The sequence below is a fragment of the Chiloscyllium plagiosum genome, unplaced genomic scaffold (genome assembly GCF_037043375.1).
Source record: "Chiloscyllium plagiosum isolate Xiang-an unplaced genomic scaffold, Cpla_swu_hap1 HiC_scaffold_22, whole genome shotgun sequence".
Taxonomy (NCBI): domain Eukaryota; kingdom Metazoa; phylum Chordata; class Chondrichthyes; order Orectolobiformes; family Hemiscylliidae; genus Chiloscyllium; species Chiloscyllium plagiosum.
In genome coordinates this window covers 48133144-48159367 of record NW_028270160.1, presented here as the reverse complement: position 1 = coordinate 48159367, position 26224 = coordinate 48133144, and the positions used below count along the sequence as shown (strand labels likewise).

Genomic DNA, 26224 nt, shown 5'->3' with positions numbered 1-26224 from the left:
GTCCGCTGTAGTGGCCGGTATATTGGGCCGACGCAGACGACAAGCAACATGAATTCGACTGGGACAACACTACCATTATAGGGCAAGCCAAACAAAGAACAGCCAGGGAATTCCTAGAAGCATGGCACTCATCCACAAACTCCATCAACAAACACATCGACCTGGACCCAATATACCACCCTCTATGTTTCCCTTTAAACTTTAAACTGGTGCCTTCTACTCCTCGATTCCCCAACCCTGGGAGAAACAGAGTGCATTCATCCTATCCGTGCCTCTCATGATCTTATACACTTCGAGAAAGAGTGTAGGAGACTGAGGGGGATCTAAAGAAACAAAATCCTAGTTTGTCCAACCTCTCCCAATAACGCAGACCATTGAGTCCTGGCAAGATCTTTGTGAATTTCTTCTGTACTCTTTCCAATTTAATAACATCTTTCGTAAAGCAAGTTGATCAAAACTGAACACAATACCCCAAGCGCGGCCTCACCAAAATCCTATATGAATGCAACATAACTTCCCAACTTGTATACTCAATGCCCTGATTGATGAATAAAACGAAAAAGAGTGGCTAAATAAATGTTGGTCCTTTAGGATCATGAGAAGGGGCAATTAGTTATGGGATATAATGAAATGGCCGAGACATTGAACAGGTATTTTGTATCAGTCTTCACAGTGGAGGACACTAATAACGTGCCAGTAATTGACAAAAAAAAACAAAGGTAGGTGAAGACCTGGAAACAATCATTCTTATGGAAGAGGCAGCATTGAGCAAGCTAATGGAGCTAAGGAAAGACAAGTCTCCTGGCCCTGATGGAATGCATCCCAGGGTACGAAAAGAGATGGTGGGAGAAATAGCAAGTGCATCGGCGGTAATTTTCCAAAATTCGCTGGACTCTGGGACAGTCACAGCAGATTTGAAAACAGCAAATGTGACGCCACTGTTTAAAAAGGGAGGTAGACAAAAGATGGCGGATTATAGACCGGTTAGCTTAACCTCTATAGTGGGGAAGATGCTGGAGTCTATTGTCAAGGAAGAAAAAGCAAGGCATCTCGATAGAAATTGTCCCATTGGGCAGATGCAGCATGGGTTCATAAACAACAGGTCATGCTTAACAAGTCTAATGGAATTCTATGACGACATTATGAGCAAGGTGGACAATAGGTCCCAGTAGTAGATGTGGTGTATCTAGATTTCCAAAAGGTCTTCGGCACGGTACCACACAAGAGGCTGCTGCATAAAATAAGGATGCATGGATTTAGGAGTAAAGTATTAGCACGGATATCGGATTGGTTGACTAACAGGAAGCAAAGATTGGGGATAAATGAGTGCCATTCTGGCTGGCAATCAGTGACTAGTGGTGTGCCTCAGGGATCAGTGTTGGGACAGCAATTATTCACAATTTATATAAATGATTTGGTTTTGGGGACCACATATTGTGTCATCTGCAAACTCTGACACACTAAATTGAGTGGCAGAACAAAGTGTGCGGAGGACTGTGAAACTTTGCAGAGGACCATAAATACTTTGAATGAGTGGGCAAATGTCTGATAGATAGAATACAATGTTAATAAATGTGAAGTCATACATTTTGGTAGGAGTAACAGTAAAAAGGATTATTATTTGAATGGTAAAAAGTTGCAGTATGCTGCTATGCAGAGGGACCTAGGTGTCCTTGTGCATGAATCACAGAAGATTGGTCTGTAGGTACAACAAGTAATTAGGAAGGCAAATTGAATTTTGTCCTTCTTTGCTAAAGAGGTTGAGTTTAAAAGCAGGGAGGTTATATTACAGCTCTACAGGGTGCTGAAGTCACACCTTGAGTAGTTTTGGTCTCCTTACTTGAGAAAGGATGTACGGCACTGGAGAGGGTGCAGAGGAGATTCACCAGGTTGATTCCGGAGTTGAGGGCGTTGGTTTATGAGGAGAGACTGAGTAGATTGGGATTATATTCATTAGAATTCAGAAGAATGATGGAGGAATCTTATAAAAACATAAAATTATGAAGGGAATAAATAAGATAGAAGTAGAGAGGATGTTTCCATTGGAGATGAAACTAGGACAAGAGGCCATAGCCTCAAGATTAGAGGGAGCAGATTTGGAACTGAATTGAGAAGGAACTTCCTCACTCAGGGTTGCAAATCTATGAAATTCCTTGCCCAGTGAAATAGCTGATGCTACTTCAGTAAACGTTTTTAAAGCTTAGATATTTTTGAACAATAAAAGGAATTAAAGGATACAGTGAGAGCACATGCAAGTGGAACTGAGTCCATGAAAAGATCAGCCATGATTTTATTGAATGGTGGAGCAGGCTCAAAAAGGGCTGGACGGCCTACTCCTGCTCCTAGTTCTTATGCAGGCCAGTGTGCCAAACACCTTCTTCACTGTCCTGTCTGGTTGTGACTCCACATTGAGAAACATGCACCTGAACTCCAAGGCCCCTCTGTTTCACTACACTCCTTAATGTCCTACCATTCACTCAAATTCCTACCTTGATTTGACTTTCCAAAATGCAAGACCTCACACTTAGCTGTATTTAACGCCAATTGCCATTTCTTGGCCCACTTCCCCAGCTGATCAAGGTCCTGCTAAAATTTCTGATAACCTTCCTCACTGTCTGTGATACCTCCTATTTCAGTGTCGTCTGCAAACTTACTAATCATGCCTTGTACATTCTCATTCAAATTAAAATCGATAAAAACAACAAACAGCAATGGATCCAGCACTGACCCGAGGCACTCCACTGTTCAGAGGCCTCCAGTCCAACAAGCATACTTCCACTATTACCCTCTGCTTCCTACCATCAACCCAATTTTTAATCTTATTTGCAAGCCCCCTCTGGATTCTAAATGATCTAACCTTCCAGAGCAGCCTAGCATGTGGAATCTTATCAAAGGCCTTACCAAAATCCATACAGATTACATCTACCACCCTGCCCTCGTCAACCTTCCTGGTCACTTCAAAGAACTCTAACAAATTTGTGAGGCATGATCTCCCACACAAAGCCAAGCTGACTATTCCTAATCAAACCTGGTCTTTCCAAAATGCATGCAAAACTTATCTCTCAGAATCTTCTCAATTAAATCACCCACAACAGACTTTAGGGTTACTGGTCTGTAGTTCCCAAGTTTTCTTTGCAACCCTTCTTGAATAATGGCACAACATTCAATACCATCTAGTTTTCCAAGACCTAACCCGTAGCTAACGATGTTGCAAAACTTTTAGCTAGGGCCCCTACAATTTCTTCTCTAGCGTCTTGCAGTGTTCTTGGTTATATCTGGTCAGAACCAGGAGATGTATCCACCTTTTTACATTCCAATACTGTGACTTGGACTCTCCCCAAGACATGACCACTAACTTCCTCAAGTTCCCAAGTCATTATGTTTTTCTTCACAATAAACAGAGGAGAAATATTCATTGAGGACCTTGCCCATCTCCTGTGATTCTACGCATACATGTCCACTTTGGTCTTTGAGGGGTCCTATTCTATTTCTAGTTATTCTTTTTGCTTTAATAAACTTAGAGCCTCCTGAGATTCACCCTAATCTTCTCAGCCAACATAATCTCATGCCCCCTTTTCACCCTCCGATTTCTTTCTTCAATAAACACCTGTATTCCCTATATAATCTTGAAGGATTCCCTTGATCACTGCTGCCTGTACCTGAGCCATACCTCCTCCTTTTTCCCGGTCAAAGCTTCAATATTTCTTGTCATCCATGGTTCCTTATTACTCTCCTTATCGGAGGAAAAATGTTCTGGCCATTAACAGAATACAATGAAAGCTTACCAGACTGATTCTTGGAATGGCAGGAATAAGATCTCCAAAATCTATCAAATTCTAAAAAGCCAAGAAACAGGCCCTTCGGTCCAACTCGTCTATGCCAACCAGATTTTCCAAACAAAACTAATCCCATTTGCCTGTGTTTGGCCCATATCCCTCGAAATCTTTCCCAGGGAGTTCAGAACCTAAGGTCACATTTTAAGGATATGGGGCAGATCATTTAGAATTGAGCTAAGGAGACATTTCTTCACCCACAGTGGGAAGCCAGTGGAATTTGCTACCATAGATAGCTGTTCAGACCAAAACATTAAATGTTTTCAAGAAAATGGAGAGAGAAATTGTTTTTAGGGTTAAAAGGGACAAAAAGAGTATGGGGAGAAAGTAGGCACAGGATACAGAGGTGGATGATCAGTCAAGACCATACTGATGGCAGACCAAGCTCCAAAAAAATAAAAAGGGCTTCATGGCATACTCATATTCCTATTTTCTACTTTTCTATGTAAGGCCACAACTAGGTAGCATACAGGAAAAGGGTGATGAAATGACAGAAAGTACATTATAATGTGTATTGGATCAGCCTGCTAGATATCCTCTTGCCATTGTCAAGTGGTAAAGAGTTGCACTTCAACTAGACAGAATCATCATGCAGAACCTGCTCTTCTAACACCTTAATTTCTTTGTAGACCCACAGGCACTGGGAAAATCAGTTGGAGCTTTTGACTGAATAGTTAACTTCCTTGTCATTCCTGTAAAAATGCAATACAGGAGCTTACCACAGCACCAGAAACACCTCAGAGTATTTTCAGAAACAATTTAAACATTGGTTTACATGCGCGATACCAAGCCTTTTAAGCATCAGTGCCTGGCTGTTCTTTGCCGAGAGACGTGCAAATGCATTGTAGTAATCTACTCAGCTAAATTTGTAAATAAAGTATCGCAAACTTGTCTGCTGATGTAAAAATGATTTTATCATATCTGATACTTTTGACACAAACAGGGACCCCTGCACAAGTACTGTTCCCAGAGACTCTTCGGGTATAAATTTCAACAATCATATTTTGCAAAAACTTTACATTTCTGGGAGATGGTTTTGCATGCTCGCAGACCTCCACTGCCACAATTCATGACAGATTACATCAACATCTAACAGTCACACCAGCATTGTATCTACAAATGTGCCAACACTTAACTGAGTAGCTCAGTAATTGATAATGTCTAGGAGTACTAACAGACCACTCTGACTCGATCCAAAAGGAAATGCTGGATTTTTGACACAGCAATAGGACAATAAGACAAAATTGCATATTAATTGACTCGAAAACTTAAGAGTCTAATGCAAATTATACCCTCTTTATTTGTTAAAAATAAGTAATAATGGAAAGACTAACCTCTTCTGTCATGCTGGTGTCAGCAAGAAAAGTCAGGGGAGTGTTGCATACCCTTCTAGAAACAATTGCATTTTTCAGGTTTTCACAATCAATCTTCTAAATGCAAAAGGAAATGAAAAATATCCATAAGCCTAAACTCAAATTACTGTGGAAGAACACCAACAGCCATTAGCAAATAATGCAACATAATTACAAGCACAAGTCTGTGGAATGAAGAAACTATATTTAATCCTGAAAGAAGTTATATTTCAAAGTATAATTTCTAGGTGCGCAACCCGTGAAGTTAGTCTCGGAGTGGAGAATGTGGTGCTGGAAAAGCACGGCCAGTCAGGCAGCATCCGAAGAGCAGGAAAATCAATGTTTCAGGCATAAGCCCTTCATCAGGAAATTTCCTGCTCCTCAGATGCTGCCTGACCAGCTGTGTTTTACCAGTACCACACTTTCAACTCTGATCTCCAGCATATGCAGTCTTCACTTTCTCCTCCGTGAAGTTAATCTAGCAATTGTCAAAAGCATTTACCACTCAATACAGGTGTATATACTGCATCTGTGGATTGTGGAAGATCTGTGACTGAAATTAGATTTTTTTTCTCACAGTAATGGTCTAATCTTATTGAAAAAGTACTGTCAGTTTTACTTATTTGGAATCAAAATACTGTAGAAAGGTGATCGCAAGTTAATAGAAATACTATTTAACAGCTTCTATCAGCTTTACTTGTTCTGATAATGCACTCCACAATAATGTCAGTTTGAATGACAAATCTGTAATTGTTCTACAGGTTAAACAGAACAGAAATCTGAAATGGTTACATTTCAGATCTGAATTACCTCTTCTATTTTTATTTAGCAGCATAAATATTGAAACACCCTTTGAATAATCAATTTTCAAATTTCAATGCTTTTTTAAAATTGCTAATGCCCAGATAGGTAGTTAAACATTTTGCACGCTATATTAACTCTAGCAGAATGGGTTTTGATCAAAACTCTTGACCACTGTTTCCAAGTCACACCAGTGGAGCACTACATATCAACCAAAACAAGTGTTTGTAGCAAGATATTAATAAAATTGTTCATATTTTTCAGCACACAATGCTCTCAACTCAAATGCTCAGATTAGGTTTCTTCTTAAAGCCTGGTTTCCTCATGTCTTCTTTACAAATAATTGTTATGTCTCTCTCACAGAATATTTTTACGCCCTAAAAGCATGTGATTTGCCACTGTCACTTTCAACATGTAGCACCTTAGGTCCTGGTTTTCCTCACTCCCTCATTATTTTCTTTATTTGCTTTCTATCAGTCATTTTGCAGGCATGAACAGTTCAATTTCAATTTCTCTCACTGGGCTTTCCTTTCAGAAAATTATAACAGGAAATAAATTTTTAGAAGGAAAAAAAGAACATTGAAAAAGAAAGTGAGCTGAAACTTCAGTATGTTTTTTTATTACCCAAAACTTAGATCATCTTCCATAGTCAAAATACAGGAAAGGGAAGTGTGCACAGGTGACTACATAGGTAGTGGGCAAAACGTCCATGCTAACAAACGAGAGGTTTTTGTTAATGCTGTAATAGCTATAAATGCAGTTAATGGAACAGCTGTAGAATAAATGTGACTGTATCTCCAAACATCAGTAATTATTTTGAGCATATAGTTGATTCTCCAGACTAAATTTATTATTTGAATTCCAGGATATTTGATGAAACAGTCACATTCCTTACCCAAAAGTGTTCTATTTAGTAAGAGTGAACTAGACCATTTGCATAAAATATTTGCTCTTATATTAAATGACAAGAACTGTAGATGAATCTTGAAATTATTTGATTTTAAGTTTGATTTATTGCTGTCACATGTATTGAGACACAGTAAAAAGTGTCTATGATAGCCATTTGCTTCATTACCATTTTAACCAAACAGTTAAAACGTTTAACCCCAGCTATCCTGATCTACTTTCTTTCTATTTGAAAATCCCAAGATCTCACTTTTCATGGACTCTTCCCAACGGCACGGTGGCACAGTGGTTAGCACTGCTGCCTCACAGCGCCAGAGACCCGGGTTCAATTCCCGCCTCAGGCGACTCTATGTGGAGTTTGCACATTCTCCCAGTGGGTTTCCTCCGGGTGCTCCGGTTTCCTCCCACAATCCAAAAAATATGCAGGTTAGGTGAATTGGCCAAGTTAAACTGCCCGTAGTGTTAGGTGAAGGGGTAAATGTAGGGGAATGGGTCTGGGTGGGTTGCGCTTCGGCAGGTCGGTGTGGATTTGTTGGGCCGAAGGGCCTGTTTCCACACTAAGTAATCTAATCTAATCTAAAAACATCATAAGCTCTAGATATCGCTTGGTCTATGGCAAATATTAAAAATAAGATTTGCCAGAATACGAAGGCTGATTAGTCAAATTACATAAATCAGTAGGGCAAAAGGGGACATGAAATAGCTTTGGCAAATAGGGTTAAGGAGAATCCAAAGGGTTTCTATAAATATATAGAAGGACAAAGGGTAACTTAGGAGAGAATAGCGCCCCTCAAAGATCAGCAAGGCAGCCTACGTGTGGAGCCGCAGCAGATGGGGAAGATACTACCCAAGTATTCTGCATCAGTGTTTACAGTGAAGAAGGACATGTAAGATATAGAATGTGGGGAAATAGATGGTGACATCTTGAAAAATGTCCATATTACAGAGGTGGTGGTGCTGAATGTCTTTAAATGCATAAAAGTGGATAAATCCACAGGACCTGATCAGGTGTACCTTAGAACTCTGTGGGAAGCTAGGGAAGTGATTGCTGGGCCCTTTACTGAGATTTTTGTATCATTGATAGTCACAGGTGAGGTAACGGAAAACTGGATAACGTGGTGCCACTATTTAAGAAAAGTGTTAAAGAAAAGCCAGGGAACTATTGACGGGTGAGCCTGACATAGGTGGTGGGCAAGTTGTTGGAGGGAATCCTGAGGGATAGAATGTACATGTACTTGGAAAAGCAAGAACTTATTAGGCATAGTTAGCATGGCTTTGTGATGGGAAATCATGTCTCACAAACTTGATTGAGTTTTTGGAAGAAGTAACAAAGAGGATTGATGAGGGCAGAGTGGTAGGCATGATCCATATAGACTTCAGTAAGACATTCAAGAACGTTCCTCATGAGAGACTGGTTAGCAATGTCATATCTAATGGAATACAGGGAAAACTAGACATTTGGATACAGAACTGGCTCAAAGGTAGAAGACAGAGGGTGGTGGTAGAGGATTGGAGGCCTGTGACCAGTGGTGTGCCACAAGGGTCGGTGCTGGGTCCACTGCTTTTCGTCATTTATATAAATGATTTGGATGTAAGCATAAGAGGTATAGTTAATAAGTTTGCAGATGACACCAAAATTGGAGATGTAATGGACAGCGAAGAAGGTTACCTCAGAGTACAATAGGATCTTGATCAGATGGGCCAACACACTGAGGAGTGGCAGATGGAGTTTAATTTAGATAAATGCAAAGTGCGACATTTTGGAAAAATAAATCTGATAGGACTTATGGTAAGATCCTGGGGAGTGTTGCTGAACAAAGAGACCTTGGAGTGCAGATTCATAGTTCCTTGAAAGTAAAATCGCAGGTAGATAGGATAGTGAAGGTAGCATTTGGTATGCTTTCCTTTATTGATCTAATGTATTGAGTACAGGAGTTGGGAGATCATGTTGCAGCTGTATCGGACATTGGTTAGGCCACTGTTTGAATATTGCATACAATTCTCGTCTCCTTCCTATCGGGAAAATGTTGTGAAACTTTAAAGGGTTCAGAAAAGATGTACAAGGATGTTGCCAGGATTGGAGGATTTCAGCTATTGGGAGATGCTGAATAAGCTGGGGGTGTTTCCCCTGGAGCTTTGGAAGTTTATAAAAGCACGAGGGGCATGGATAGGGTAAATAGGCAAGGCTTTTTCCCTGGGGTGGGGGAAGTCTCGAATTAGTCGGCAAAGGTTTAGGGCGAGTGGGGAAAAATATAAAAGGGACCTAAGGGGCCACTTTTTCATGAAGAGGATGGTGTGTGTGTGGAATGGGCTGCCAGAAGAAGTGGTGGAGGCTGGTACAATTGCAACATTTAAAAGGCATTTGAATGGGCATATGAATATGAAGGGTTTAGAGGGGTATGGGCCAAGTGCTGGCAAGTGGGACTAGATTAGGTTAGGACATCTGGTCGGCTTGGACGAGTTGGAGCGAAGGGTCTGTTTCCGTGCTGTACCTTTTCTACGACTATAAACTGGAATTGTAGTTCCTTAAGTTTATAAGTACAGAAATGATTTAATGTAGTGCTTTACAATAAAAAAGATTGGCTAGGCACAAGCTAATTTATTTGGTTGAGTAATCAACTACAATTTTGAACTTAGAGCTAGGTTATTTTTAAAATCAGTGAAATCAGGAAACTCTTAGAGAACAGTGGAATTCTAAAATTATTTTTGTCAAAAAGGCAGTGAATAGTTAATCAAAATTTGCAAGAAAGAGATTGAAAACATTTGAACAAGTAAAATTTGGGGTATAAAAATATAGAGTAATGACAGAAAATTAAATGCAAACTATAACTGTTTCCGTAGGAAAGGAAATGAGATGTAACAGCTGGGCTCTTTGCTCCTAAACAATGGGCGAGGCAGGGTGAGAAAGAAGTCAGGTGAGGTTTCTACTTTGATGCATATGGACTTCAGACAAGAGGAGGCTTACACTGGAATAAGCTGTCCTTTGATTAGATTAGATTACTTACAGTGTGGAAACAGGCCCTTCAGCCCAACAAGTCCACACCGACCCGCCGAAGCGCAACCCACCCATACCCCTACATTTACCCCTTACCTAACACTGCGGGCAATTTAGCATGGCCAATTCACCTGACCTGCACATCTTTGGACCGTGGGAGGAAACCGGAGCACCCGGAGGAAACCCACGCAGACACGGGGAGAACGTGCAAACTCCACACAGTCAGTCGCTGTGAGGCAGCAGTGCTAACCACTGTGCCACCGTGCCGTCCTTTGTTGTTGTATAACCTGGCCCACTTTATTGCCTGTATTCACATAGCATTTAACATAGTACATTCTTCAGTAGTAATCAGCACCATCAAGGAGGGGGGGAAAAAAAAAGTTTTTTTAAAAATCAAACATATGTCACAGCAAATTAGAATTGTATTTACTTGTTGAATGAGCAAGGTTGATACTTCTTTAAATATGTCCAATCTTGTTATGGTTGTGTTCCACTTCTTTGTGGTTTAACTAGACTTTGTATGACATTATTTGACTAATGGAATCTTTATACTCTTTTGCAATTAATTGGTCATATTTGATGTACTGAACTAAATAAAAGGTACACCATCTTCAAATAACATGGTTTACTCAGGGTTTAATGTTCAGTTAGGAATAAAAGCAGATGGATATCTTTGCATATTTAAAATTCATTGTTACTAAAAGTAGACTTGAGCCAATATGTGCCTCTATTTAAATAGAACACAAGTTATGGATAATCAATGATTCGAAGTAATGAGTTATAGTTCAAATATTAATTTCCTTAGAATTAAAATTCTACCTATATTATTGCTTTTTTCAAGCAACACAGTTTTGTACCTTACAAGTGCCAGCTGCTGAGTATTTCTTTTTGGAATGGCTTTTCCAGCAGCCTGACAGCATACTCTTGAAGGGTAATTGTAAAATTGGGGGGGGAATAAAAACAGTATTTAAGTTTAATAATCAAAACTATGGAACTGATGATTACCTCATCCAAAATCAGATGTAATATCTAAAATACAAGTTTATGCTTTTTGAGAGGATCTCAACTAACACTGCAATGTTTAATATTTTCACAGTGCCAATATTTTATTAACTTCAAAACTACCATGCCTTAAACAAACTAAATCATCACTTTAACAAGGTGAGGTACACTATCCCAGCAAATATATGGATAAATACAGCTTTGGGAGATGTGAGCATGACTAGTTGTTATTTGCTAACTAGAACCATGGTTCCTTGAGGTCAGCCTAACGTGGATACACACCACACATATGCAAATCAAGTGAACAAGTAGGAACCAGGGTAGTTTTGAACTGGCTCAATGGCAGGAGTTTCTTGGGATAACTTGGGAGAAACAGCAGAAATTAATCCAAATGAAGAAGAAACATATTAAAAGGGGAGGATGAGGAAACCATGGCTGATGAGGGATGTCAGGGACAGCATAAAAGGAACATAAAGGCGTACAATGTAAAGATTAGTGGGGAGCCAGAAGGCTGGGAAGCCTTTAAAAACAGCTGAGGAGAAAGTGAGGTCTGCAGATGCTGGAGATCAGAGCTGAAAATGTGTTGCTGGAAAAGCGCAGCAGGTCAGGCAGCACCCAGGGAACAGGAGAATCGACGTTTCGGGCATAAGCCCTTCTTCAGGAAGCTGAGCCTAACAACAGCTGAGCCTAACAAAATAAAAAGGGGGGAAGAAGATGAATTATAAGAGTAAGTTAGTTAGTAATATTAAAGATGACTGCAAGAGTTTTTAAAAAATATACCTCAAAGGTAGAGTGAGGCAAGAATTGACATTGGACTGCTGGATCATTAGGTTACAGAAGTAATAATAAAGAATAAAGAAATTACAGAGGAAAGAATAGGTACTTCACACTAGTTTTGAAGTGGAAGACTCCAGCAGCATACTAGAACTTCAAGAGAATCGGGGGTACAGGTGAGTGCCTTTACTATGATGATGCTGGGAAGCTGAACTGTCTGAAGACAGATAAGTCATCCAGACGAGATGGGTTACACCTCAGAGAAATAAAGGCACTGGTGATGATCTTTCAGGAACCACTAGTCAAGGAGGATCCCAGAGGATTAGAAATTGGATAATGTAACACCCCTATTCAAGAAAGGAGGCAGGCAGAAGACAGATAAGTACAGACTACTTCTCCTGGCCTCAGTAGCTGGTAAGATTTGAGAATCCATTGAAGAGGAGATTGAGGAGTACTTTGAAGGGCATAGTAAAATAGGGCTAAGTAGGAGTTTCATGAAGGGGAGGTCACGACCGACAAATCTGTTTGAATTCTTTGAGGAGTTAACAGGCAAGTTAAACAAAGGACACCCAGTGGACATGACCTATTTGGATTTTCAAATGGCCTTTGACAAGATGCTGCACAGGAGCCTGCTCAAAGAAAATAACAGCCCATGGTGTTAGGGACAAGCTACTCGCATGCTTAGAGGATTGGCTGACTGGCAGAAGACACAGCAGGGATAAAAGAGATCTTTTTCTGGATGGCAGCCAGTGACCAGTAGAATTCCAAGGGGTCAGTGTTGGGACCACAACTATTCATATTATTCATTAATGATGTGGATAAAGGAACAGAGGGCATTGTTGTTAGGTGGAGGGAGAAGTAGTGTTGAGAAAGCAGGAAGGTTGCAGAAGGCTTGGTGAGTGGGCAAAGAAGTGGCTGATGGAATATAATTGGGAAAGTGAGAAGTTATTCACTTTGGTAGGAAGAAAAGAGACGTAGACTATTTTCGAAACAGGTAAAGGATTCAGATCTCTGAAACGAAGCAACTTAGTTCAAGATAGTAGTGAGGTTAACTTGCAGGCTCAGTTAGCATTCATTTCAAGAGGACTAGAATACAAGAGCAGATATGTACTGCTGAGGCTGTATAATTTTTTAGATTAGATATTCTACAGTGTGGAAACAGGCCCTTCGGCCCAGCAAGTCCACACCAACCCTCCAAAGAATAACCCACCCAGACACATTTCCCTCTGACTAAATGCACTATGGCCAATTCACCTGACCTGCACATCTTTGAACTATGGGAGGAAGCCGGAGCACCCGGAGGAAATCCAGGCAGACACGGGGAGAATGTGCAAACTCCACACAGACAGTTGCCCGAGGCTGGAATCGAATCTGGGACATTAGTGCTGTGAGGCAGCAGTGCTAACCACTGAGCCACCGTGCTCTGGTCAAACTGCATTTAAAATATTGTGAGCAGTTTTGGGTCCTGCATCTATGGAAGATTTGCTGGCATTGGAGGGGTTCTAGAGGAGGAGGTTTACAAGAAATGATTCCAAATATGGAGTACTTGTCGTATGAGGAGTTGAGGACTCTGGGTCTGTACTCGCTGGAATTTAAAAAGGGTGAGGAGGGCGAGAGTGATGGTTAGGGTTGAAACTTACAGAATACAAAAAGGCCTGAATAGAGTGAACGTTGAGAAGACTTTCGCACAAGGAGAGACTAGGATCCGAAGGCACGACCTCAGAGTGAATTGCTGACCATTGAGATAATAAGGAATTTCTTCAGCCAGGCGGTAGTTAATCTGTGGAACTCATGGCTTCACAATCCTCTGTGGCAAAGTCATTGAGTGTATTCAAGACAGAGATAGACAAGTTCTTGGTAAGAGGGTCAAGGGTTTTGGGGACAAGACAGGAAAATGGGGTTGAGAAGCATGATTGAATATCAGAGCAGACTCAATGGGCAAATTGACCTAATTTGTTCCTTTTTCTTATGGTCTTAAGGGTATTCAACCAGGACTTCTGCTTCATCAATTGGCTCCACTTCTCATACAACGCCACTGAAGCATGTATAGCCTTGGTAGAAAGATTATAAGCTATTATTTTAGGACATAGGTTTTGTATTAATATAGTACCATCCATAATCCCAAAGTCGTAACACTCTTGACAGCCAGTTTGTATGCAGTTAATGTCCCACAACAGTAATGTCTTGATGACCAGATAAATCTGTAGGTATTGGCAGAGTGATAATATTGGCCAGGGCACCAGATTTAACTCCCCACTTCTTCAAAGCTAGTGCTATCAAATACTTCCTAAGCCAAAGCTGAGTTTGACATCTCATCCATGTAACAGTACGTCTGTAATGAAGTGGAGCATGAGCTGAGTTTGTGTGCTTGAACCAACACTTCCTAAACAGGGGTATTATGTACATGGAAGTAAGCAATCTTTTTCCTGAAGAAGGGCTTATGCCCGAAACGTCGATTCTCCTGCTCCTTGGATGCTCCCTGACCTGCTGCGCTTTTCCAGCAACACATTTTTCAGCTCTGATCTCCAGCAACTGCAGTCCTCACTTTCTCCTAGCAATTTTTTTAAAAACTGCTTTCAATCAAATTGAAAGCATTGTAGAAATGAAAGATAGGTATTTTATACAAATTCATTACCTCTTCCAGGGCAGAACTTTTTCTTTTTCTGGTAGATTTGGGTACTTTCATTGTGATCAAATTGCCACTTGATTCTTTCACTGAAATTTTGTTTGGTTGAAGAGGTGTGAACTGAATCTCCAACTGGGGCTTTGGAAACCGACTTGTTTTTTCTCCATTTTCTGTCGAGACTTCTGAAGAATCTAGGACAGTTTCCAACTGGATGATGAACAGACAGAAAACATTTTAGGATAAAAAAAAATCAGTAAAGTCAGATGAATCAGATGATTCTAATACAAATAGTTTAAAATAAGCAGTGGGTCCAAAACAAATCTAAGACAAAAAGTCAAATGGAACAATGTCAATGTAAAATAAAACAATTAAATTCAAATTCTAAATGGGAATTCAGCCCCATAGCAATGAAAGTTTCACTTTGAAATAACTCCGGAGAGATTGCAATCCTGTCACCAAGTCACCCTTCATTTACACGTGGACAGTCATTGACAATGATCCAGCTTCCTCAGAACCAGCTTTCAGAATCAACTGAGTTGCAGACACTTCTCTTTTTTTAAATCCAAGTGCAAATAAATTTATTAACATTTCACCACCAAGAAATAAAACATCTATGTGGCCAAGGAACCTGTGACAAGCAGAGCTCCGTAGGGGTCAAATATCAGGAAGCTCTGGCTGACAGATTGGACTGGATTAACAAGCCCAATCAGGGAACGCCAATTCTATGATGATCACTCAGCTGACCATGTTAAAATCACTGTACACCTCTTATGGTTTTTAACTAACCCAATATTCATTGTGTTGCAAATTTCATATTGATTGGGTATGCATACCCAGAAATAAGCCCATTTGACCTAACACTCCCAGAATTAAAAAAAAAACACCCTGTCCCACCCAATAAACTTGTGACTATTACTTTTATTTTTATTACTGAAGAAGGGCTTATGCCCGAAACGTCGATTCTCCTGTTCCCTGGATGCTGCCTGACCTGCTGCGCTTTTCCAGCAACACATTTTCAGCTCTGATCTCCAGCATCTGCAGACCTCACTTTCTCCACTATTACTTTTATGAATGAGCACTTGTCTAAGTCAGCCAGGAGCATGTGTACACAAAGTTCATGCACAAAAAAAAGACTTCTGTCCTCACCTCTTCTAGGTTCTCTCTTGAGGAAGCCTTGAGTCTTTCTATTTCTTCATCTTTTTGTTTACTACTGGTTATAAGATCTCCAAGCTTCACTTCCAGCTCCTTTACCAAGCTGTCCCTCTCTTTTCGCCATTTCTGTAGATCCTGATCCTTCTCGATGATCTCAGATGCAAGTCTCTCCTTAAAAAAAATTCAAGAATACTTGTCAAAGCATTTGAGTACACAATTTATACTGATATAAGGAACATTTGTCCTTAGTATTCCCAGCAAACTAGTAGTCACTAAAGTGTCAGCAAAAGCTGACAACCAATTTGCCAAGACCGCCACCAACAGCAAATGAGATTAACTCTCAATAATTTGTAAAAATTGAAGAGTAACTATTGACTTGGTCATTAATAGAAATTATTTTAAAAATTTTATTATAGAATTCTTTACATTCACCTGACAAGAGAGAGATAAATCTTCAGCTTGGCATTTTACCAGAGCAGCACTCTTATTTCTCAATACTGTCTCCGAACAATCAACCCAAATTATGGTTGCATGATAGGATACCTGAACCGACTCGACTGCATCAATCCATCATAGAGAAACTTCTATTAGTCTACAGGAAAAGCAATTTAAGTGCAATATAACTTGCTGTTCATTTCCAAAGGATGGATGCCACTTACAGGTTAAAATTAAAAGATCTGGGGATCCAAGATGGCAGCAACCCAGCAAGTCTGAGTCTATAGCGCTCCTCCCAAGACTTGGGCAAAGTGGGTCACCCGCTTCCACCACACTTACCAAATAATTTAAAATAGTTTTTACTTAATGTAATTAGTTGCTCAGTACTAAATTTAGACAGTCTAGTCTCCTGTAAAAATGACTTGGGGGAAAGGAGCCCCTCCCCAGCTGCAGCAGAGGCGTCCACAGCCGCCCCGGGGGACTTGCCTATGGAGGCGTGCCTCGCAGAAATAATCTCCAAACTTGACGCGAAGATCGATGCCTTCATCGAAGAGTCCCAGAGCCGATGGAATTCACTGTCGGCCACGCTACAAAAGCATGGCCAAGACATTGAGGAAATCGAGCGTCGAGTTGGAGAGGCGGAGCTAAAGGCCGCAACCTCCAAGACCATAGCAGAATCGGACTCTCGAACAGCGAGTCTGGACCTCAGAGAATCACATCAACGACCTCGATTCTCAAGGTCGTCGAAAAAATATTCATTTGCTGGGCCTTCCCGAACGGGAAGAAGGCAGCCAGCTTACAGTGTTCCTCGAGCAGTGGCTTCCACAGCTGTTAAATCTGGAGGCTGGATCAGGCCAGGTAATGGTGGAATGGGCCTACCGGGTTGCAGTGCACGGGCCTGGCTCAAACCAGCACCCCCGCCCGGTCCTGTTCCGGCTGCAGAGCTACAAGGAGAGGCAGATGCTCTTGGAAGCCTCCAGAAATCTTGGGAAAGATCCCCAAGCCATGATTTATAAAGGATCCAAGATTATGTTATTTCAGGACTTTTCCCCAGCTTTGGTCCGAAAGAGGAAGGCGTTTGATGAAGCAAAGAAGCACTCAGCACTCCTTGCGCTACCCAGCTACGCTGCAGCCATGAAGGGTCTGTGTATAACTTCAGATCACCAGATAAGGCCAAGGAACTTTTGGACTCTCTTAGATAAATTGTAAGAGTTAATTGATGTTGTCATCCTAACAAGGGCCTTTATTTAATTGAGAGGGCGAACCTGACTGGTCTGGGGCCCCTTAGGAGTAGAATCCCGCACGAATACGGGTTTTGTTATGATCTGATGTTAACACATTCTGAGCATGTATATCACTACTCAATTTCTGTGTTATCCATCTTTTTTTCTCTCTTGAATAATGTAAGAGATTTAATCATACACTCTGGTTAGCTGTGGGTTAGATGAATAGTTAATTGAGTTTTGTTTTTTTTCTCTCGGTATTTCTTCTTTTCTGTTTGATAGATTTTGGTTATTTATTTATTTAAGATTTTATTGTATATCAATTGGTTTTTTTTTAGTTTTCTTTTGTAAACATGTTAAATTTTCAATAAAAATATCTATAAAAAAAGAAAATTAAAAGACCTGAAGTGATTCTTGGAAAAGGGGCTTTCCCTAGCATCATAGTTTGAGAAGAAATAAGTTAATCTATTGTCAGGAAGAAGCCACTGGCCTTGGTTCAGTGTACAAACAGACCACTTTTGTTAGATGATGCTAAACCTGGCTAAGCTGTTATCAGCAGTTTTAAAAAAAAGGGAACAATTTGATCCGGCCATGTGAAAAGGCAGAAGTGAGCATATAAGCATTAATTTGACAAACAGAAATATAAAACAAATTAAGATTCTTGAAAAATTATGTAATTGCTTACCAAGATCCTAGACTTAATTCAAATTGGACATGCAAAGTCCATGATTTTGTTGAATATTGAAAGGTAGAAGTGGATCTAAAAATTTGGAATACATTAATTGTAGGGAAAATGATGATGCAGTTGTAATGTACTGGCCAATAATCCAGAGCTCAAGGCTAATATTCCAGGGACACATATTGAAATTCCACCAAATTAGATGGCAAAATTTAAATTCAAAAGCTATGCAAAACAATCCACTACAAAGTCTAAACTAAGGAATGAAACCAAAACAAGACTAACTGGCATATGCCTGGGCATCAAATGACAACTGTAACCACAACCCTGTTAATCCTGCAAGTACTCCTTCCCAAAATCTGGAGGCTTGTGCCAAAAGTAGCAGAGTTGTCCCAAGTAGAAGTCAAACAACAGCCTGACAGTCATACACTAATAATATCTTAAAGAAAACCTCGTCACCGGGCATGTTCTGTCCCACTAGTAGAACAGATATAAAGATGTTTGCAGTGTCTGGACAATTCCTGACTGTGTAACAGTCTTCAACATTGACTTCAAACCACAAGGCATCTCATGGCAACAAGTCAAACAAACAAGGAAACAGTCTGTTGTTTAAAATCAGAGCTCAGAGCTGTTCCATGCTGAAGCACCAAGGGTTACAAGGGTAACAGAAAATACTCTGGGTGATGGATGTCAATGGCCATCAAGAATGGGTTGGTTGCATCTTACAGTTGAGAAAATATCCAGAGACCAGGTGATAACTTTGTGCAGCCTTCTTGAACAGCCTCTGAGAAGCTTCATTTTTCAATCTGAAAATCTGCTGCTGGAACTTGCAACTGGAAAAATATCAGAAGCACTGCAGTCAGACAGAAACCTTATTGTTGAGGAAATATGCAGACGGCAGACAATAGTTCTATGCAACCTGTTTAGCATCCTCTGAACAACCTACTTTTTCAATTTGAAAATCAAACCAAGATCACACGTCCTAGAGGGCATAGACTGTGTCTTCAGCAGATGGCGAGATAACCAACAAAATTTATCTGACAGGTACGTCTATTGACTATTGCACTGGTGGCCAATGCACATAGTAATAGTGGGGACAAATACCTTCAAAATGTTGTGGTGGCACTAACACCATGTTAAAATGGGTCAGACTGTAGGGCATTCACGAGACATTATGGGTCATCAGCAACAGAATTATATTTAATCACAGTCTGTAGTCTCATGGTTTGGCATAACCCCCATTCTACTTTTACCATTAATCTATGAGATTAACCTTGGTTCAAGGAAAAGTGTGCAGGGTGGGCATGCCATTAGCAGTATCAGGCATACCTAAAAATCAGAGGTCAATCTGGTGAAGATGCAACACAGAACGACTTGAATACAAAACAGTGGAAGAAGTATGCAATAAATAGGACTAAGCGATCTCCCAACTAACAGATGAGGTTTAACCCTTTACCTGCTACCATGTCCAGTCATGGACAATTCAACAATTAACAGGAAGAGAGAACTCCACGTCATCCTTGATAGGAGAGTTGAGCACATTACCACAAAAAGGTAATGCTTAAATCATTTGCATCTGACTTCAGCCAGAAGTGTTGAGTGGATCTATCCTAGGCTCCCGAGGTCACCTCAGGATCTCAGCTGCTAATCTTCAAACATTACTCCTCATACCCAAAATAAAGGTAAAGACACAGGCTACTAAAAGGCTATGGACAACATCCTAGCAATAGTTCTGAAGTCTTCAAGTGCCAGTACTAGTTATACTGTTCCACTACTCTGCAACACTGGCATCTACGGCAATGTGGAAAATATCTCAGGTATATCCAGTTCACATTAAGACAAATACAACTGGGTCAATTACTACGCTAGCTGCATATTCTCAATGAGGAAAAAAAAAAGGTGGAAGGGGCTATCAAGCAGCATTTGAGGAGGAATAAGCTGCTTGTTGATGCTTAGTTAAGGTTCCACCAGTGCCATTCGAGTTGATCCAAACGAAAGAGTTAAACTGCAAAGGCAAGGATAGAGTGACTGTCCTTAACCTCAAGGCAGCATTGAACCATTTTAGCATCAAGAAGCCCTAACAAAACTGAAGTTAAAAGGGAATTGCAAGGGGAATTCTCTGCTGTTTGAACTCATACTAGCTCAAAAGGAAAATAGTTGCTATTTCTTGGGGGGTCATTTAACTGAACTCCAGTATATAGCTACAGGGGTTCTGCAGGGAAGTGACTTTGGCCCAAACATCTTTGCTTGCTTCAATGACTTTCCCTCCACCTTGGGGTCAAAAACAGGGATGATCAATGATGAACGTTGTGCATTCTCAAATCTTCAGATACTAAAACCAGCCAGTGTCCAAATGCAGCTCGACCTGGACAACATCCAGACTTGAACAGATTAGAAGAGAGTGACATTTATGCCACAACAGTGCCAAGATTGTATTAGCTCAAGAATGCAGTTCACCTCCACCTGCTCCAGTGTAATTATGGATGGACACATTTCATCAACAAATTAAAGAAAGAACAGAAGTGCCAGGTGGAAAGAAGAAAAATCCACAAAAGTGCATTGAACACAAGAAATTTGAATGGTTTATGATACAACATTCTCTCAACGCACCCCAAAAAACAACTGCATTGTTTAAATTTTGTTTTAAACCATACCTTCGATGTGAAGCTCAAGAGACTTTATTCTTTGAAATAAAAAACTGTGACAAAACTTTTCTCTAACTTTATAAATGCTACTTAAATTTTGTAATAAACTATATTTCTGTGAATAGTGTCATGAATGCAAACTCCAGAATTAACTTCTGTATAAATTTTAAAAATTCATTTGGCAACATCATATAAATTGATTAAAATCTAAGTTTTCCTTACCATTTCTAATTGTAATTTTGAATAATGCTCTCTTTCTTCTGCCCACTTTTTCACCTCCTTGTTGCGCCGATCTTCAGCTTCCTTTGCTTGTTTAATAAGAATCATTTTCTCATCCATCCATTTCTTCCGATTACATTTCTGCTCATCTTCCAATTCCTAAAGAATTTAATCAGTTTCACCAAGTGTCAATTGAATGTTAAAAATGTTTAAAATCAGCTAAACAAGCACAGGATGATTCATGAGCACTGTCACAGTCTCAATACTGGTGTACTTTAAATGTTACTTGAGAGCTTTTTTAAAAAAAAATTAAAGTGAAACAAGCAACAGTATTTTTTAATTCTTCAATGATCTCATGATCACAATAAACAATGGGGAACAAACCTGAAAGAACAATGTTAAGTTATCCATTATACAACACAAATTCTCTTAAACTGATCTTAAAACATGAAATGATCATGTTAGATTTATAGAACAGAAATGTCAGAGATGTTGAAGACATCATACAAAAGATATCAAATGAATGTTAATTAGTTTTCATGATAACCATTAGAATAAAACACTGACTAATCATCAGATCAGATAGGGAATAAAGAGAAACAACTGGAATTCACTTTTATTTCGAGACAATCCTTATAATGGTCTCAATACTCAGGGGCAAAATGAGAACTGCAAATGCTGGAGATCAGTGTCGAAAAGTGTGGTGCTTGTAAAACGCAGCAGGTCAGGCAGCATCAGAGGAACAGGAGAATCAACATTTCAGGCATAACCCTTTATCAGGGGTGAGGGGTGGGCGTTGAGTAAGGGGGTTGAGAGATAAATAGGAGATTGGGGGTGGGGCTGGAGGGAAGGCACTAGGTAGATGCAGGTGTGGGGTGATGGTCATAGGTCAGAGGAGAGAGTGGAGCAGATAGGTGGAAAGGAAGATGGACAGCTAGGACAGGTCAAAAGGGGTGGTGCCAAGTTGGAGAGTTGGATCTGGGATGTGGTGAGGTGCAGAGGGGAGATGAGGAAACCGGTGAAATTGATGTTGATACCATGTGGTTGAAGGGTCCCAAGGCGGGAGATGAGGTGTTCTTCCTCCAGGCATTGGGTGGCTTGGATTTGGCAGTGGAGGCGGCCCAGGACTTGCATGGCCTTGGCAGAGTGGGAGGGGGAGTTGAAGTGGTCAGTCACAGGGTGGTGGGTGGGGTTGTTTGGTGCATGTGTCCCAGAGACGTTCCCGGAAACGTTCTGCGAGCTGGCATCCTGTCTCCCCAGTGTAGAAGTGACCAAATCAAGAGCAACGGACACAGTAGATGAGGTGTTTGGACGTGCAGGAAAATCTCTGCCGGATTTGGGACATCAATGCAGATTTCACCAGTTTCCTCATCTCCCCTCTCCCCACTTCATCCCAGATCTAACTAAACAACTCAGCACCGCCCTCTTGAACTGTCCTATTTGTCCATGTTCCTTCCCACCTATCCACTCCACCCTTCCCTCTGACTTAGCACCATCGCCCCTCCACTTTCATCTATCGCCTTCCCAGATAACTTATACATCCAGTCCTACTCTATTTATCTCTCAGCCCCCTTACCCCAGTCCCCACATTCCTGATGAAGGGCTTATGCCCAAAACATCAACTCTCCTGCTCCTCGGACACTGCCTAATCTGCTGTGCTTTTCCTGCGCCACACTTTGCCCTCGAGTAGAGAGCCATCGGCCAACAACCATTACCATGGCATATCTAGTCATGGACCTCATCAGTACTTTGTAACATATTCTTGGCTACACTCTTACTATAAAGGTTTCAATTGGTTTGTAAATAATTGTCTGTGTTGAATTACAGTTCAATTTAAAAATTTCACATGTTGAATCCTAAAGAATATTGCTTCAACGTGCATAATGTTACCTCACATACCTATCATATACAAATCTTTCAAATGATTCTTATCATATACAAATCAAAACAATCTTGAAATCCTTTACTCACCAAGGTCAATTTTAAACTTAAGCACTAAAACTCCTCTCGTATTGAAAACAATAAATCAATGTTAAATTTTCCAAAATGCACAGTATTACAATTTATATTACAGATTTCTTCTGAATACTCGAGTTTATGTGAGCTTATTAATGTCAATATTAACTATTTTCTTTATAGATTTCTTTATATGAGCAGTGATTCAGTGGTTAGCACTACTGCCTCAAAAGGGGTGTGTTGTGTGTTTGTACCTGGGGATTGGACGGACATGTTAAATTGCCCATAGTCCAGGGATGTGCAGGCTAGGTGGATTAACCATAAGAAATGCAGACTTAGCCATTGGAAACGTAGACTTACAGGAATAGGGCACATCGGGGGGGATGTGGGTTTGATGCTCTTCAGAGGGGCAGTATGCACTCGAAGGCCAAATGGCCTGCTTCCACATTGTAGGGATTCTATGGCCATGAGTAGAAGGTATGAGGAGTGAGAGGAAATGTGATACAATTAGAATTTTTCATGACTTCAAGATGTCCCTTAGGACTTCGAAATACTTACATGACTATAAAGTGCAGTCACTGTAGAGAAATGCTGGCAGTCAATTTACAACATTAAAAGGTCCCATCAGATACTATTTTAGTTCATGTTATCTTAGAGATAAATAATCATACAAAACACTGGAGAACTCAACCATTCATCTTCAAATAGTGCCATGGAATCAGATATGTCCACCTGAGCAGACAGAGCCTCAAGTATAATATCCCACCCAAAAGGCAGCACCTTCAATAATGCAGTAGGTCTACAGTATTGCAATAAGTTATGAGAGTCAAATCATTTACTCAAGCCTAGAATGAGAATTACCTACAATTTCCACTTCAAGAAATAAATAGTGCTGTCCCTGAGCCAATAATCAGAAAACTTACCACCAACTGTTGCTTTAAATCTTCAATTTCTTTTTGAAATGGTCCAGGTTCTGTTTGGTGAACTCCACTTGCATTTTTCAATGATTGGCTGTGTTCAAGTGTATTACACTTGCTCTCAAATTTTTTGGCATATTTTATCCACTTCTCCAATTCTAAAATGGAATAATAAAGCTTTTTTAAAAACACCAAAATAATCTGTTATTTTGTGCAATTCCTTTATTTGTATACAAAATAAAACTGTCTCATTATAAAAAGCTATTAGAATACACAGTCTTCTCCACAGAATAGCATACAAACACAAATCAACTATTATGGTCTGATGAGATTAAGTTTCTGCCAAATTTTAGAAGAATTTTTTTCTTTAAAGTGCGTCATGGCACTTAATTTCACACAGCAAAAGCAGAACACTCATCATCCTGGCTGGTTTACTGTAGTTAATCTTAGAAGCCCAACTGTTAAGACAGCATGCAACTTGCTCCCCTGTTGGTTACAATCGATGTTTGTTCATCTCAAATTACTAGTTGTGTGGCAATTTAAACATAAAAACATTACACAAACAGATTTTCCAATTTGCATGCTATTTCATGGGCAACAACTGTCGATGTGTAAAATTCCCTAATATAGTGCAATCACCTGCATTCAACTCTTCAATCTCTTTCAACTTGGCCTCAAGAACTTCATCTTGTTCAGCTTGGGTTTGATCTTGCTCAGTTAATGCAGTTTTCATATCTTGAATTATTTGTTCTTTTATCTGAAGTTCTTGACATAAACCAGAACAGACAGTCAACAATTTCATTATAGCAGGATTTGAACTCAAATTTTGGAATAACCAATAATTAGGACAACAAAAAAGTTATTATATAGTGGTGACCAAACCTGAAGGTATCAGAATAAGAACTGAAACATTAAGTGATATAACCCATTCATTAAAAGCTAGAAATTTCCAAACAAATTAGTGAATCACATATTATTTAAAACCATCTAATATTAGTTTCCAGAGAAGTAAATACCTATAATTTATATTTTGAAAATGTAAAGAGAGAAATTTGCCATGTTTTAATAACCTAGTTTATCAACACAAGCTAAAATTTGGATTTACAATAGTAAGCTAAAGAGAAGCATTCACTTATCACAGAAATCGTTGAAGTCTCCTGAACTGACTGGTGTGACTGCTCTGAAATACACTTAAGAGTTGAATGTGTTTTCCAGAAATTGTGTAGAAAGTGACAGATCCATTCCCCAAATTTTCTCCAAGTTTAACACTGTTTAATAATAAAGAGAGTGTTTGAAGTGGAATTTTACGCACATTGTACTCGTGCGAAAAGATAATTATTCTGCATAGTAAGTTGGCCAAGTTGAGTAGAAACAAATGAAGCAAAAAAAAACAAACTTAATTGCTATTAATGTGCCTTCATTTTTGTCAACAAGCTTTTAAACAACCTAGGCTAAAAACGATACAGCTTAATTTCCTCAGCATCTGAATGACATTTAATTTGGACATCATATTTCTTTAAATACCTTTGGAAGCAGTTTGCAAAAGATGTACAGTTTCTTCTGCTTTGGTATCAGTTAACATGATGCAAGAATCTTGGATTGCTTGATTTTCTTTTAAGCCCTGTATATCAGTAATCATTAAAGTAATGTAGATATCAACAGAAATGCCATTCTGCCAAAAACAACTTAAAGAAAGCAATTAGGTTTAAGAACAAGGATTTCAAATCTGGAAGCAATTGAAAAAAAAAGTCAGCAAATTATTATTAAACTACTTCAAGTAATAAGCTGCAAATATGATATCGACTTTGTGATTAGGAGGTAAAAATAATTTGCATGCTAATTTTTGAACACATTCTTTTACACTTAAGCAATTCAATGACACTAGTTGTTTATGTAGGTAATCTCCAGGACCACACTGACCTGTTGTTCTTTCACTTGGTGTAAGCTGTTACTCTCTTCCAAGTTCTTTCCCAATTTTTTTAAAGCAGTCACTTTTTCATCCAAAGAGATGGTTAACATTTCTATCTTCTTTCTGCAGTCTGCTTCATTATGACATGCCTAAAATCCAAAACAACACATAAACATGGTAGTATATTAAAATTTCTTGTATATTTGAAGTATTGCAAAAGGATAGCTGCTAACATCTAATTAACCATAGATTTGCTGCTAAATGTTGTTACCAGGGTGGGTAGGTGGGGAATAAAAATAAAGTTCTGCTCGTAAATATCAGACGAGAAGAGAATGGATATATAATACCAGAACAGACATCTAAAATACAATAAGCATTGGTTTGTGTTATTTTGAGAAAAACTGTCCAAAATGGCAGTGGGGTAGGATGCTTCAGATGGAGCTTATCTGCTCCCTTTTCTTTTTTTTGTATTTTTCCCCACCCCCACCTTCTTCTCTCAGCCACTGACTCAGTGCAGAGGCAGCCTCTCAGTGGCTCAGCGTGGCAGTCTCAGCCCGTTGTGGCCTCAGCATGGACTTCCGGTGTCAAGAAGATTCCTCAAAGTGAAGTCCCACTGTCATTAAGCACTTAAAGACTGTAATGTTTGAACTTTCAGTTTTATTTCTTATTTTCTACTTAAAACTAAGGTGTCAGTGTACTATAGTTGCTGCAATTTAAGATTCTGTACCTAGGTATTTGTACTGAAGATATCGCCTTCTGTGGTGGCATTGTGCACCTTTCACTGTACTTTTGTACTTTTT

The 26224-nt window shown here is 39.7% G+C and overlaps 1 protein-coding gene across 4 annotated transcripts in view; it reads right to left on the bottom strand.

Moving 5' to 3' along the window:
- The window catches only part of kif20bb (kinesin family member 20Bb), a 136742-nt gene that overhangs the window by 13543 nt on the left and 96975 nt on the right, over positions 1-26224 (bottom strand). For 3 of the 4 annotated variants that reach the window (XM_087999025.1, XM_087999023.1, XM_087999026.1), the window contains 8 exons: positions 25436-25573; positions 25040-25136; positions 24155-24280; positions 23522-23673; positions 20646-20801; positions 15436-15612; positions 14299-14496; positions 5168-5263 (listed from right to left, as the gene is read on the bottom strand). In XM_087999025.1, the coding sequence (XP_087855151.1) occupies positions 5168-5263; positions 14299-14496; positions 15436-15612; positions 20646-20801; positions 23522-23673; positions 24155-24280; positions 25040-25136; positions 25436-25573 (1140 nt within the window). The remainder of the gene's footprint in view (positions 1-5167; positions 5264-14298; positions 14497-15435; positions 15613-20645; positions 20802-23521; positions 23674-24154; positions 24281-25039; positions 25137-25435; positions 25574-26224) is intronic. The other variant, XM_087999027.1, reaches the window with a different exon arrangement.